Raw genomic sequence first — 16,137 nt, 5'->3', positions numbered from 1 at the left:
GAAAGTGAAGCCAGTAGTGGCTTTCTAACTTTTGAGGCCTGGTCTAGGTCAAAGACTGGTAGTTGCAATGTAGATAAAGAGCAGATTCCATGAGTGGATGATGAGACAGGAATTGTAGAACTGAGATCTTGGGAACTTTTGAGAAATAACTGGGAGCTAGTCATGTCTGAACTTGTGGACAAATTCAGTGGAGCTAGAAATCAAAGTTGTTAGAGAGTTGACAAGTTGACGAACCCTGAGATCAGCATGTGGGAAGAATTAACAAAGTGATTGGTGGGGGGTGGGGAAACCTAAGACTGACACCAGGGGAATGGACAGAGAGAAAGGAAAATGGGGCTCAAGTGCTGGAGGAGATGATATACAAGGATGATGTGGCATTTTTATTTTTTTTTTATTTTTTTATTTTTTTTAAGATTTTATTTATTTATTTGAGAGAGAGAGCACATGAGAGGGGGGAGGGTCAGAGGGAGGAGCAGACTCCCTGCAGAGCAGGGAGCCCGATGCGGGACTCGATCCCGGGACTCCAGGATCATGACCTGAGCCGAAGGCAGTCGCTTAACCAACTGAGCCACCCAGGCGCCCCTGATGTGGCATTTTTAAAAGGGAAAGATTGGTTAAGGAGAAGTATGGCTGAGAAATGCAGAAGGGAGCAGGGAGGATGCCCCTTCCCCTACCTTTTCACAGTGAGTAGGTGGGAAGTGAAGCTGGGGCAAGAGTGTTATGGGGCAGTGGTCTACTTCAGTTCTGTTGAGATAAGTAAGTGTTCAGGAGCAAGGCTGGGAATCACTGGGGCTTGTTCCCTTTAGAGCAGGAGCTGCGGTGTGCATGAAGAAGGGTTTGAATGGTGAGGCCCCATCTCCCCTCTCCTGGATCTAAGCATTCTTCTAAGTGGTCTCGCTGTGTGGAAAGTGAGGCTATGATCCATTTCCCTTTCACATTGTGTATGTGAGGCAACTGTAGAGAAGCAACATTGTGTTGAAATTTGATACTCATTTCCTAATGCTGATTATGGTGTATGAGTGTAACTGTTGGAATTTAAGTTTTTCCAGTAATTTATAATTTTGCCATAGCATATATTTGATTCAGGTATGGTAGAGCAGTTATTAAACCAAGGCTTACTGTCTCAAAGGAGGTTAAAAACCCCTAAAATCCTGTGAACAATAGTTGGGGGCAATATTTTTTTACTTAATTGTCAGGGATGCTTTTAAACAATTTGGCCATTTCCTTTACATCAGCTCCCATTCCCTGACCTTCAACCGGACTTTTCCCCCAAACCAGTTTTAAAACCCCTGAATTCTGCAACATCATCTAGTATCATGTGTCATCATTAAAGTTCAGAGTAGACATGAAAACATGTTTTGTTTTAATTCATAAGAATTAGTGGGAAAAGAGCAAAACCACTGTCTGGAATGTGAGTGGAGGTAGGGAAGGTGCTGGGCTGGCTGTGCTGTGATTCCCTCCTGCCTTCCAATCTCCCATCATGGGCGCAACGGCAATCCTTAGTAAAATTACAAGATCCAGCATGTCTTTCCCCTGCAGGTGGCTTGGGACTGACTGAAACCACAAATGTTAAACCCTCAAATGCCAGGGGTCTATTCTAAGTATTATTTGGTAGGAGAATTAAGTTGCTGGTTGTTTTCTGCTCTGTTTAATGGATTTTTATTCTACCCTTGCAATTTGCCTGAGGCTGATTAAAACGATGACCTCAGCTTTTCTGATTTTCTTTTCAACCTGCAGCAGTGACCTTTAAACAGATTTGTCACTGCTTAACTGTCTAGCCTTCCCCAGTAAGCCTTGCTCATTCACTTCCTCTTTTACCTGCAAACATGCACACACATTCACATCCACCATATTACATACACTTGTGAGTTCCTGGACTCCTGTGTAAATGAATGACTTCTGAATGATTATCAAGTGCTGAGGATGCTTGACACATAGGAGGTTAAAGATCGTCCTGTCCTCCTAACAGACACAAAATAAATCCACACCAATATAAGTAGTATCTGCTGTCTGTCTATATGTTTGTAACTGAATGAATAAATTAATATTTAATTTTTTGATGTTGTCACTGATTCGTGCTGCCTAGAGAAGGTGAGTATATCCAGTTCCCTTTAATATGATGATAAGATGCTGATTGATTGGAATTCTGGCCCAAACCATGCTTCAATGAAAAAATAGGGAGATACTATAGTGATTGCTACCCAAACAATTCTGTTTTTTAATCTATGTATTGTAATGTTTGTTGGATAGATACAAACTTAAGTTTTAGGTCAAGATAGAGCTCATGTAGTAGTTAAAGTTATCTAGGTGGTATCTCTATCCATGTTTGACTCTCAGTAAAATGGTATCACCTCTAGATGGTCTGCTATTGTTTTTCTCATTCTAGGTCCATGATTATATAGTTAGAGTCAAATAAAAGTTTCTCTTTCATCAACATTGTTATCAAAGGGTATATTGAAATGTAAATAATGATTTGGAAGAAATATAATAGTACTCTTTCTCTAGTTTTGAGTAATATTTTCCTCACTATAGATAGAATCCATTGAATGTGGTGTGATAAGGGAGTTCCTCTGATCTCTCAGGTTCCTCTGATCTATCCAACTTGTCAATTTGTCCCTGAGCTCTGTCCATAGCCACAGAAGCCTTTGTTTTTAGAGTCTTGAGGACCACCACCTTTGGGCCTGGACCTTTTTTCTTACTCCTTCTCTTCTCTCCCCCTTTTTTCTCCACTTTCAACAGATTTTACTTCCTTTTGTATCTGGAATCTGGTGGGAGAGTTAGTCATTCTCCACTCCTTCCAGTTCCACTCTTGAATGGAGGGGAGGGCTGTGAGCCTGAGTGTGGAGGAGCTAAGGTGGAGGTATCCTTCACAATGGTCCTGTCGCAGCATGACTGTCCCCAAAATATTATCAGGCATTTCTCAGTGCAGCATTTAACCTCTCTCACTAGCACATCTCCTGTAATTATTAGGCTAAAACATTTTTATTTCCTTCCCATCCTGAGTTATGTTTTAGAGGGCCTCCTTTTGCTTTGTTCTTCATCATAGTTGGGAGTGAAGAGAAGAATGCATCCTGCCACACCTATGTGAAGCCCTGTTTTGACCTATCTACATGGAAGTCACTGCTTCCACAGGCAGATTTGACAGATAGGAAGAGGCTAAGGGATTAAGGAATTACTTTCAGACAAAATATATAATATTTGTCAAAATCTTTCATAGGCCCAGCAGCTTGAACAAAGAAGTCTGTAGCCCATTGATGAGATATTAAAGAGCATGCATAAGCAAATGATTTTAACTATAATGCAGACATAGAGATGAAACTATAGGGATGACAGCAGTACTTCAGATATTTATTCCAAGAAAACAATCCCCCCAGTGTCTGAACCAGTTTGGTACCCTCTACAGCTTGTTTCTCACTCATGGGCTGGGACTAAGACATTCCAAAGTCTCTCCCATCTTCTGCCTCATCTGTGCCTACCCTTGTCTTACAGGAACTCTTAACCTCTGCCTGTCTCAGCCACTCTTCAGATCTAGTTCTTACTCTCCACCCATTTCTTTGGACTTGATGTTTCAGACTTGCCCTTGTTCCCAGCTTACCTGAGCCAGGAATTCTGACAACAATTTGTCCTTTTCCTGATCCCTGAAACCTAAGGTCAGTCCTACTCACTATCCACCGCCCCCCATGAACCCAAACTCCAGGAACCAGCCCAAGCCAGAGCTTTGAGTTTCTTCCTTTCTAAGCTTTAACCCCACAAACTCCATTTGTTTAGGAAGCCAGGCTTGGCAGCCAGCATACGTAGAGCCTCATAAAAACAAGTAAGAATCTAGCAAAAAGCAGTATAGACTTTACTGGGATTTGAAAATGACTTTTGAGTCATTAAAACTTATCCTCTTGATTTAATAGAATGCCTTTTACTATTCTTCCATCCACTATCTATCTATCCATTCCTCTGAGCTTTGAAACTTTCAATCCAAGTACCTTGTAGTTGGAAAGGAATTCTTCAGCAAAAATTGATAGTAGATGCTTTTCTCAAGTAAGGCACTAGATGGAGCATGTGAATTTAAAGGAAATTTAAGTTGGTAATTGCCAGTGACAACAAATCATTTAATGAAAGAAAACTAAAAAATTTAAAACAAATTATTTTTATTAATTTCAACTAAAAATAGACAAATATAAAACAATGTAATACTTTTTATGAGTATATGTAAAGTCTAGGATAATTTTTTTAAAAACAGATAAGAGCTGGAATAAGTAATTTTTTTTGTCTTCAGTAGACTCTACAAACCCCATAGCCAAAGGAAAATGAAGCAGGTGGCAATTTTAGAACACTAGTTGGGGAAGGCAGAGATGGGGCTAAGAGATATTTTTTTTTCACTGGTTGAGGAAATGAAGTGGTCTTGATAGAGTGGAAATACGTTGCATCAACATCAACTTCTAGATTGCCAGCTTCAATTTTGGAAGCAAATAAGTCTAAGGAATTTGATTGCCAACAAGCATGGGAAGAGGTGATACATGGCTAATCACACAGCAGGTAAAATCTTTTAAAAGTTGTTTATAATATAAGGGGAAGTTTTTTTGTGAGAATCAAGCTCAGATTTGCAGACAGCATCTGCACTATTCCTGGAGATTAAATCCGTATTGGTATATAGACAACCTTCTGCAGGGTTCAGAAGATGACAGTTTTGATCCTGGTGGTATATTGCATTGTACGTGTTCACCTTGAACATCACAACTTTCTCTAGAGTTTATTTATTTGTGATATTGCAAGTGAGGTTTTGTCAGTATTTCCATTTTTGGTTGGCTGTAAAAAGGTCATACAGCATGAAGCCTGACATCCCTGTACGCAGGTCAGGCTGCCTTTACGCTCGCGTCAGGAGTTACTGAAGGAAAAAAATAATCCATGGGAAACTTGCCATTGATTCGTGGTATTTCAAATTCTGATTTCCCCGGTCTTCCTGTTATTGTTTACTTCTCGAAGTCCCGTGCATTCTGTCTAAGGTATTTAGTTGCATTCAGGAGGGAGGCAGATTGGAGAGTGCTTACTCCATCTTGACTGGAACCAGATCTGTGGATGATTTTTTAATTCCTCATTTTCTTTGTTGAAGATGTATAGAATAAACTCTAATTTAGTCTATTTCATACAATAGCAAGGTAGGAATTTAGAAAGGAGATAAATTAACCATATTTAATATGATGAGGATTTAATCATTTTCTTAAAAATGTATATTTCATTTCCTGATGAGCTTCAAGGGAAAAAAATGCTTAGGTTTTATGTGAAGAGGATTTGGCCAGAAATATGCATCCTCCTGCTGTTTTGTTTAGCAAAGGGCTAGCTAGAAGCAGGCAGCAGCTCCGAGTTTTAGTAAAAATTTGTATTTCAATTCAGTCTGATTTCTGTTTGACATCACTAATATGTTAGGACACAGATGAATAAACCCTTGTGTTTAATAATTTTTAAAATGCCTAGGTTATAAATTTGATTTTATTAAGTAAAATTAAGCTTTATCTATTTTGGATCTCTGTATGGATTGGCAGCAAAACTGGCTCTAGCACTGGAAATGACTAATACCACACTTCAGATACCCCTTCTTCAAATCTATCAATGATGGGAATTGGGAAGTAAAATTTAATAGGCAGGAAGAGAAAAAAAGTCAATGTTTTCTTTGCCCATTTCCATCATATTATAAAGTCAAGATTCAATATGTAGAGCTGTTGAATTTGCGTCTTCCTTTTTGCCTACTTCTGTGAAATGCATGTAGCAAGGGACAGAGTGTACAACAGGATGCTGACGCCTGTCTGCTACATACAGCAAAATGTTCGGTAAAGCTAGCTTCTGGGACCTGGCAAAATAAACTGTATCCTGTGAAGCTGTGATGATGGTGAGCATGATAAGTGACAGTGAAGGACCATGCAGTGATGCTTCTGAACTGACAGTACCTGGAAGGGATCTTACACGTGATTTTGCTTAGTTATTGGTATTCCGAGTAATATGTAGAGTTGTGCAAATTTTTGGTTCCAAATTTTGACAATACTTGGTGCATGTTTTCAACTCTTTTACATTTTTATATCCACAACTGTATTGCTTTCACAGCCCCCTGTGAGACAGACAGTCATGAGAGGTTCTGTTTATAGATGAAGAAAACTGAGATGCAGGCTGCTAAGGGAATTGCTCAGTGGCCCACAACACATTCCCCAGAACCCTGAAACAAGGACCCAGAGCTTTTAACTTCTAAGCTGCTGCTTTCCCCCTACACCACTTGAGTAGTGATACCTTTATGAAGGAATTATGGGAAGGCCTACTTTGACTTGAACTAATTTTTTACCTTAAAGAACTATATTTTGGTATGCCGAAGGAGATTAGTATTGTTTGCCAACCAAGTTTTTTGTTTTTGTTTTTGTTTTTTGCCAGCCACGTTTTTTAAATGCCTATGGAGTAATGCCCCGCAAGAGAAAAATCTCACATATTTAGACAAGGGGATACATTTAAAGATACTCAGTGCTGCTTTGTTTCTATAGCAAAAATTGGAATCAATCTAAGTGTTGGAGATCAAAGGACTGAGTAAATAAATTGGTATATATTCATATGATATAATATTACCCAGTGACTAAAGTGACCGAAATAAGGGCGTCTGGGTGGCTCAGCCATTAAGCATCTGCCTTTGGCTCAGGTCATGATCCCAGGGTCCTGGGATCGAGTCCTGCATCAGGCTCCTTGCTCAGTGGGGAGCCTGCTTCTCCTCCCACACCCCCCGCTTGTATTCCCTCTCTTGCTGTCTCTCTCTCCGTCAAATAAATAAATAAAAAATTTAAAAGTAAATAAATAAATAAAGTGACCAAAATATGTATACGTATGTGTATGTACATGTATATAGTTTAAAAAATCATAATGTTGAGTGGAAAAAAACAATTTTGCAGAATGAAACAGCGTATCATTTTTATAGTTAACACATAGAATATGTATATTGCTTACATGTATGACCAATATTTAAAAATAGACTGTAAGGATACCCACCAAATAGTAGTCATTCAGGAAAGGGGAGTGGGATGAAACATGGGTAACAAAGGATTTCAGATAAATAAGGTAAAACGTAAACATTTTTGATTCATTGATATTTGCTCTCAGTTTTAAATATTTTTCGAAAAGTTGGGGTTGATGCTGGTGGATAAGCACGAGGAGACCTCAAGGGCAGTACCTGGGTGAGAACTATATACCTGACAATGAGCAGAAAGAACATGAGATATTTATTTCGAGAAAGGCTGTGGTTGGCATTTGAGAAGAGCAGATATAAGTATTAGATGGGCCCATTTGGCAATGTTCCTCACTGTGGTAGAAGGGAACCTTGGGGTCTGGAGCTCACCTTACCCCAGATAGCTCTATAGCAACAGGGAGAGGGCCCTGCAGCTTGGGGACCTGGACTGCACATCCTGTCCCCATCTCTGAAGTCTCTGAACATGTCACGTGGGAAGATTGTGAATGAAACATTTTCGTGGTCTACATTCTGCTACACTTTTTACTGTATTAATGCTAATGTTGTCTGGATAAATTTCTAGGCATGAAAGAATGCATACCAGAAGACCCTATCACGTGGAGGATGCTGAAAAATACTGCCTTGAGGATGATTTGGTCAATTTAGAGGTTCTGGATGAGGTACTAAATATTTAGTAGGCAATTCTCACTGATGACATTTGTTTCATGTGAATGGTCTGACCTTTTTCTTGTAGACCATGTTCTCCTAAGGTCACTTGAAAATTTAATTGTTTGTATAGCCTTGGGGTGAAGCTCAGGGAGCATTTGGTTGCTGTGACTATGATCCTGTGTTGTGTTCATTTATAGTCCCCCAAATGTCCTAAATGATGAAGAGGAAAGGATTTGGATTTTTTCCAATAAAGCCCTTTATATTGTGAGCCTAAATGATTTATTACATCACCAGAAATTATTTTCTGTTCTAGAGAAAGTGCAGTTTCACTTTTAAGATAGTTGTTTGTTCTTCATAAAGAGTAGCTTTATTTAGGGAAATAGTGAAGGATAATATAGCTTGAATTCTAAATTTGAAAGCTGTGATAATCCCCATTTAAAGTATGCATGTTTAATAGAGCTGTTAATTGCACTGGAACTGCTTTTGCTGATTCTAACTCTAGAGACCTTTAACTACAATGGATGAATCACTGAAGTGTAATATGGAAGTGTTCAATTCCATATTCCCACCACATAAATTTTAAGTACAATGCTTTGAGAAATGAAGTTACTGTTTTTTCTATACTTTATCAATAGGAATGGCCTAATAAATAAAATTCTAAGGAGAGCATTTTGATTGGATAAGACAAGTTTTTCATAATAACAAAACCTTTGTTGGTTATCTCAGTGGCCTTTAGCAAGTCCTAAGTGGACCTTATTCTTTCAGCATATTCCTATTTTTTTCTTCTTCCAAGGCAAATATCTGCATTGAGGATCCTTAGGGTCACTGTATGATTTAAATTGATTACTTTCCTCTTTTAGAAAAAAAACATTCTTATGAGACTAAATTTGTTGTTATTTTTAGAATTCTTTCTTGGTTGGAAATAATGTTTACTCTCAGTACTATCTATCCTCTTAGGATACAATTATTTGTCAGTTGCAAAAGCGTTATGTGGACTTGCTGATCTACACATATGTTGGAGACATCTTAATTGCCTTAAACCCCTTCCAGAATCTAAGCATATACTCTCCACAGGTAAGGGGTGCTGTTAGAGCATGTTGCTCCTTAATAGAAATTAAAAACTACAAGGGAAAATGAAAAGAAGGGGAAAATGAGAATAAACTGCTGCTGCTTTAGCAGTGTATACCCCGACCTGCAGATAACAATACAACACAGATGGAATTCCTCTCTTTCGGGGGCAACTTTTTAGAGCAAGACATAACAGTAATAGCTAGCATTCATTTAGTGCTTGCTACATGCCAGGCACGGACTTGCCTCACTCACCCCTCATAATCTTGTGAAGCAGGCACAGTTACTAAAGCTGTTTGGCAGATGAGGAGACTTAGCATGGCGAAGTTAACTCCCTTGCAAAAGCTCATGAAACTGGTAAGTGAAGGACTGGGATTTGAGCTTAGGCCTGCAGACTCCAGAGCCTGGCTCTATAGCCTTCCTGAAGCTACAACTCCCCTAACAAGTGACAGAGCCTTGGTTTCACGGGCAACAGGTACCGGAGCATTAGAAGTTTTCTTTAAATTAATTTTTTTTTTTTCTTCAGTTTTCCAGACTTTATCATGGGGTGAAACGTGCCTCAAATCCTCCCCACATATTTGCGTCAGCAGATGCTGCTTACCAATGTATGGTAACTTTCAGCAAAGACCAGGTAAGACCTCTCCTTCCTTCCCTGCCAAGTCACACAATAGGATGTGTACTGTCTTCCTCTGCAGCTCTTACGTCTTCCTGAAAGCTCCATTCTGGTTGCTGGTGCTAATTCAAGGAAATAGAAAATGAAAGAGTAGCTCAGTGGAACAGGAACAGTGATAAAGTTAGAGCAGCCAGAGAACGTGAAAATTCTTTTGGGTAACGTGAAGCATTCACATCAAGAGTACTCATTTTCGGGCGCCTGGGTGGCTCAGTTGGTTAAGTGACTGCCTTCGGCTCAGGTCATGATCCTGGAGTCCCTGGATCAAGTCCTGCATCGGGCTCCCTGCTCGGCAGGGAGTCTGCTTCTCCCTCTGACCCTCCCCCCTCTCATGTGCTCGCTCTCTCTCATTCTCTCTCTCTCAAATAAATAAATAAAATCTTTAAAAAAAAAAAAAAGTACTCATTTTCCCTGATAAAATGTATTAAGAGTGTTTCTAATATGAATGTGAGAACACAGAGCCAACACAAATCTGATTACATGACTACAACTGTAATAAAAACAGAATGTAGAATGACATAAATGAAATTGTTCTTATTAAGGTCTCAGAATTTTCATGGTTCGGTATTTTTTGTATGAAATATTGCACACAGGTTGACAGTGATCAAGCCCCACACCATTTAGCTGCTGAGAAATTGTAGTGGATTTGGTAAAGACTGAACAGATTTTAAACTCAATGCTAGTTAAACATAAAGTTCACCCATACAGCTTCCCTTTTTGGACCTTCAACTCAAAGTGGTGATATATCCAACCTTAACCCTTCTTTTACTTTCAATATGTATATTTTCCTTTGTGTCTTTAGTCTGTTTGAAATATAAATAATAAAACTGGTAAGAAAGTTTTGTGAGAGAGTTACTGTGTATAAATTTCCTGAGACCTGTGAAGTCCCAGCTATGGGTTGGTTAAGGAGTAGATGAAACTATAACAGTGCAAGTTACAAAATGGAGTACATGGATTCACTATAGGTTAGAAACCTGGCTTCTCTAAATTCTTACCTTTCCCACAGACTTGTGAAATGTCCATAGATTTCATAGAGAGGAAGTCAATGGAGAGAGATACATTTATTTCTCAAGTTGGGAAGTTGCCCCACTGTGTTTTTTCTGACACTGAAGTTTGTCTTTTCCAACACCAACTAATTCTTTGATTCTCCAACAGCAATTGGATGACCAACGGTTCAATTCCATTCAATTCTGACACTCACTTCTCAGAGTTAGTACAGACCCCACATGGTCAGGGCTCAGCCCCAAAGACTGCCCCCATCTCACATGCCAGGCACAAAAGGGATGCCCAGGCATCCTGCACTTCTGCCCAGCCTACAACCACCCTCAAGTCTGACAATTCACTGGAACAACTCACAGAACTCAGGAAAACACTCAAATTTACTGGGTTAGTATAAAAGATACAACTCAGGAACAGCCAAATGGAAGAGATTACCCAAGGCAAGATATAGGGGAGAGGAGTGGTGCAAAGCTTCCATGCCTTCTCTGGGTATGTCCCCTCCCAGCATACCAAAATGTTCATACCAGAAGCTCTCTGAATCTTGCTGTTTAAGAGTTTTTATGACTCAGTCAATCTCTAGTCCTTCTCTCCTCCCTAGAAGTTGGGATGATGGAGCTGAAAGTTTCCACTCTTTCATCATGTATTTCGTCTTTCTGGTGACCAGCACCTTTTGGGAAGCTATCTTGGGCCCTAGCTTTGTATAAATTTCCTGAGATCTGTGAAGTCCCAGCTATGGGTTGGTTAAGGAGTAGATGAAACTATAACAGTGCAAGTTACAAAATGGAGTACATGGATTCACTATAGGTTAGAAACCTGGCTTCTCTAAATTCTTACCTTTCCCACAGACTTGTGAAAGTTACTTGAACCACCTGGTTAGCAGTTAGGTTTGGTTGAAAGGGACTTTTTTGTGAATAACAAAAGATGGTCCTGTTGTCCCTATGATTCAGGAAGTTCCAAGGGTCTTAGGGGCTCTGTGCCAGGAACCAGAGACAAAGACCCAATACATGTTTTTTATTATACCACACCTACTAATCTTCTTGATACATAAAGAGCTCCTAGGAATCAATGATAATAAGACCAATAATACAAAAAAAAACAAACAGGCAAAGGATATGGGGTGGTCACAAAAAAGAAAATATGAATAATTTTAAACAAATGAAAAGATCTCAACCTCACTCATAATAAAAGAAATGCAAATTAAAACTACACTGAGAGACCATTCTTTTATGTTTCCGATTGGCAAAAATCCAACATACCCTATTAGTGAGGCTGTAGGAGAACAGGCACTTTCGTGAATTGGTCCAGTCCTTAGGAAAGCAATTTGGTACTCTCTATCCAACTTACAAATATATTTATCTTTTAGTTCAACAACCCATTTCTAGGAATTTATTCTATAGAAGAACCTGCATGTAAATATAATGCCCTATGTATAGGGTTATTCACTGCAGTATACTCCTTATGTATCCATCAATATGAGACTGGTTAAATCGACTATGGTACATCTGTACAATGGACCAAGCAGCTGTGAAAAGGTTGAAGAAGCTCTCAGTGTGCGGAAATGGAAAGATTCCTAAGATAAATCATTCAGTGAAAAAATGAAGGTGTACAGTGGTGGATATTATAGGAAAACCATTCCTGAACATACAAGTTGTTTACTGTGCTATGAATTCTTCACTCTCACTCCATTTTCTGTGTCAGTGCATCGTCATCAGTGGAGAAAGTGGCTCTGGGAAGACGGAAAGTGCCCACCTGATTGTTCAGCATTTGACTTTCTTGGGAAAGGTATTGACTACCTGTTTTATGTGTCGTGGCTAGAATCCTTGCCAGTGTAACTGCATATTTTATAAATGATGGAAATACTGGTTTTCATTAGTGGTTACATAAAAACCTTCCATCTTTATTATGTTTACTTCCTGATAACGAGGCCTCTTAAGTTGTCAACAGGCTATCCCTCTTTCACGTAGTGAGGAAAATAATGCCAGCATGAATTTACTAGATTATCAGCAATTTTTTATGTTTTCAATGTAATAGGAACATTTAACCATTAAGTAGTAAAAGTGGTTAAACTCTAGGAACAGGATCAGGGAGAGCCACTAAGGCAATTAAAGGATTGGAAAATAGAAATCTTTGAGCAAAAGTTGAAGGAAATGGAAATTTTTAGCTTGGGGAAATGGACATTGAAGGAATGACTTAAAAAATGGTCTAGCAGTTACTTAGACTCAGAATTAGTGTATTATGAGACTAAGATAGAATTTAAGGAGTATTTTCTACAGATGAGGTTTAATGAACATTATAATGGATGACTGAGAAAAGTTATGGGATCTCTCTATATAAAACTCTTTACAAACTATTTAGGCATTTTATCTGTGAAGGATTTTAAGTGAAGTGTGGCTGGATGTAAAAATTGATAACCTAATCTAGCATCATGTGACACCTGCGCACCTGGGGAGTTGCTCGTCTGAGAAAACAGTGCTGGTGGTTGATGCTAATTTCCCCAAGTGAAGTTCTTCCCAAAAGGATAATGTGAATTTTGGGGGGTAAGGAGGGGTGCCTGGCAATTTTGCTAAGGTAATATTTCTGGAAGCTCCTCTTGACTGTTGTCTGTTTGGCACAGGCCAATAATCAGACCTTGAGAGAGAAAATTCTGCAAGTCAACTCCCTGGTGGAAGCCTTTGGAAATGCATGCACTGCCATCAATGACAATTCCAGCCGTTTTGGAAAATATCTGGAAATGATGTTTACGCCAACCGGAGCTGTGATGGGGGCAAGAATCTCTGAATATCTACTTGAAAAATCCAGAGTCATAAAACAGGCAGTGTAGGTGCATTGTTTTATTACTCTGTCTTTGCTCTGCAAGATAGACCAGGAGGCTCTGGTAATCTTAATGGCTTCATTTCACCCTTATTCTTAGCATCCGTGCCCTCCACTGCCACCGCCAAGCTGTCCAAGAACAAGGAATTATTTAAGCAAAGGATAAGTGGTAATTTTTAACCTAAAAGATGTTTGCAGACCAAGTACAAATGGTTGGGGTGGGAGTATTTTGGGATTAGTATGCCCATTTCTTTTGAGTTGGTTATACCAGCTAGAATTTAACAACATTGTGAACATTTAAATCATTAGGTACCAGGGCACTTGGGTGGCACAGTTGGTTGAGCGTCCAGCTCCGGTCGAGCCCCGCTTCGGGCTCCATGCTTGGCACGGGGTCTGCTTGAGATTCTCTCTCTCTACCTCTCCCTCTGCCCCTCCTCCCCTGCTCTCTCTCTCAAATAAATAAATCTATAAAAAAAAAATTAGATACCTTAACATTGAATTTGTCTATTAAAAAAAGCACTGATAATATTCCACATACTCATTTTTTCCCTAGATTGAGAAAGGAAAAAAATGATTTTGTTTTAAGAAGAGCGGTCTAGCAATAGTGATCAATAGTATGGAATTCTCTGGATTCAAATGCTGGCTTTGACATTTACTGTCCTTGGTTATGTCACTTAACCTCTCTGTGCCTTATCTATGAAACGGAGAATCCAGTAGTGCCTACCTCCTGGGTATGCTGTGAAGACTAATGAGTTCATTTATATAAAATTACTTTAAAAAGTGCCTTGTACGTATTAGTGGTGGTACATATTTTTAGAGGGCTATCTATGCTTTTTCTTATTATTGCGGCACACCAGACTTCCTCAGGAGCATGGTCCTGTATTTTCAGTAGTTATCTACTGAATGCTTGTTGTCTGCTAGTGTTGTGCTCCTTGCTGGAGTTGCAAGACAAAGCAAAATAGACAAGGTTGCAGTATTCATGGAGCTCAGAGTGGATGGGGGATGGGAGGGGGGAGGGGAGGGAGGATCACAGGCATTAAACAAATAAACTTAAATGCAGAATGATTAGGATAAGCACCAGGAAACAATATAAGGTGCTAATAAGGTAAAAGAGGAGAAGGAAGGGCACACAACCTAGTCCAAGAAGAGAGGGGCTCCCTGTGTATGAGACAGTTAATCTGAGACCTGAGGATCACTAAGAGTTGGTCAGCAAGGTAGTGCTCCTCCCAATGAGGGAGATAGGCAAAGATGAGCCTGAGACCAGATCATGCTGGGATTTGGAACCAGGCTGGGGATTTTGAACCTTATTCTAAAGGCAGTAGGGGGGCACCTGGGTGGCTCAGTCAGTTAAATGGCTGCCTTCGGCTCAGGTCATGATCTTGGGGTCCTGGGATTGAGCCCTGCCTTGGGCTCCCTGCTCAGCGGGGAGCCTGCTTCTCCCTCTCCCTCTGCAGCTCCCCCTGCTTGTGTGCTCTCTCTCTCTCTCTCAAATAAATAAAATCTTAAAGAAAAAATAAAGACAGTAGGAAGCCATTTAATGTTTTCAAGCAGAGGAGTGACAAAACCCAAGTTGCGTTTCAAATGATCGCTCTGGCTTCAGTGGGGAAAATGGATTGGAGGAGATGCAGTAGGGATTGTGTTGAGACCATTAGGAGGCTGTCTGTTGCCAGATCCCTGTGAGACAGAATGTTGGCCTGGACTAAGAGCATAGCAGTGGAGAGAGAGGTGGAGAGAAGTGGATGAATCTGAGAGCTACTGTTCAAGGAGAATCCACAGCACCTGTTCTGGGGTCAGAACTCAAGCGTCCTCCTCTGCAGTTTCCTCACAAAATAGGGGCTGGCATGCAAATTAAACAAATGAACAAAAAGACAGAGTGAGTTATTTTAGCTTCCCTGTGGCTTCTTGATTAATTTTTATGAGGTCCCTTGCTTCTTTCTCCCCAAATTAGGGTGATTTTAAAGTTTATGGCGCTACCTTTGACAGAATGGAAAATATGGTTTTCTGTGTACAAATGTCTTTTACAAAGATAATATGAAGAGGGTTCCAATCACAGTTATGTCCCTTATTGTATATGTCACTTAATGTAATATCCTCATACCTTATTTTCCTTATATGCAAAAAGGGCATAATAAAGTCACCTATACAAGGCTGTTATGAGAATCGAATGAGATATGTGATTTATACCAAACATAGAATCTGAAACGTAATAGGTATCTAATATAACATTATGATTATTAAACTGCTATTCAATATGATAGCAGTGATGAGGTAAAATAGACTGAAGATATTGGGTGAGGGGAGAAAATGGGGCTTGTGCAGGTCCTGTTCACCTAACCTTTCTTGCCTGCTCCTTTCCAGGCACATGTAGGATTTCCCTTTTAGGTACCCTGGGGTCGGATGTGGTCATATGACCAGTTCTGGCAAATGAGCATTTAATGGCAAGACCCTCTGGCAAAGTGCAAGATGGTGGCTACTGCATCACCCTGGGCCTATGAGTGACTATGATGAGCACACTCCCTTCCCTTTGCTGGCCCTCAGTGGACATGTACTCTGAGCAAGAAGTAACCTTCTGTTGAGTTAAGCCACTAAGATCTTTGGGATGTTTGTTATTGCAACAAAACCTAGCCAAACCTGATAGATACAGGGATGAAAACTAAACTGAATTTATGTTAGGGGTGTATATTGGTAGGCAATATTCAGAAGAATTGAGAACTAGAAATATCTGCAAAAAAACTATAAGAAGGCAAGACCAAGATGGGTCAGCTGAAGCCTGCACATTTATCAGAGTTTAAAAAATTAGTGATATTTGTACCAAGCATACTGATTAATAAAGCTCTAAAAGGTCTTTACCATCTCCCTGAATAGTGCCATCATCCCTAGATGCTCAAGTTAGATACCTAGGAGGCAGACTCCATATCCCTTTCCCTCACCACCTTCATTCATTCTCTCAGGA

General features: G+C 39.8%; 1 protein-coding gene across 1 annotated transcript in view; it reads left to right on the top strand.

The window, feature by feature from the left end:
- The window catches only part of MYO3B (myosin IIIB), a 390,474-nt gene that overhangs the window by 149,151 nt on the left and 225,186 nt on the right, over nucleotides 1–16,137 (top strand). The window contains exons 10-14 of the mRNA XM_032401018.1: nucleotides 7,551–7,647; nucleotides 8,594–8,710; nucleotides 9,231–9,335; nucleotides 12,072–12,155; nucleotides 12,988–13,190. Of these exons, the coding sequence (XP_032256909.1) occupies nucleotides 7,551–7,647; nucleotides 8,594–8,710; nucleotides 9,231–9,335; nucleotides 12,072–12,155; nucleotides 12,988–13,190 (606 nt within the window). The remainder of the gene's footprint in view (nucleotides 1–7,550; nucleotides 7,648–8,593; nucleotides 8,711–9,230; nucleotides 9,336–12,071; nucleotides 12,156–12,987; nucleotides 13,191–16,137) is intronic.

This window comes from Phoca vitulina, unplaced genomic scaffold, assembly GCF_004348235.1.
Source record: "Phoca vitulina isolate PV1807 unplaced genomic scaffold, GSC_HSeal_1.0 scaffold1, whole genome shotgun sequence".
Taxonomy (NCBI): domain Eukaryota; kingdom Metazoa; phylum Chordata; class Mammalia; order Carnivora; family Phocidae; genus Phoca; species Phoca vitulina.
Note: the sequence above shows the minus strand (reverse complement) of the source record. Positions and strands in the feature narration are given on the sequence as shown.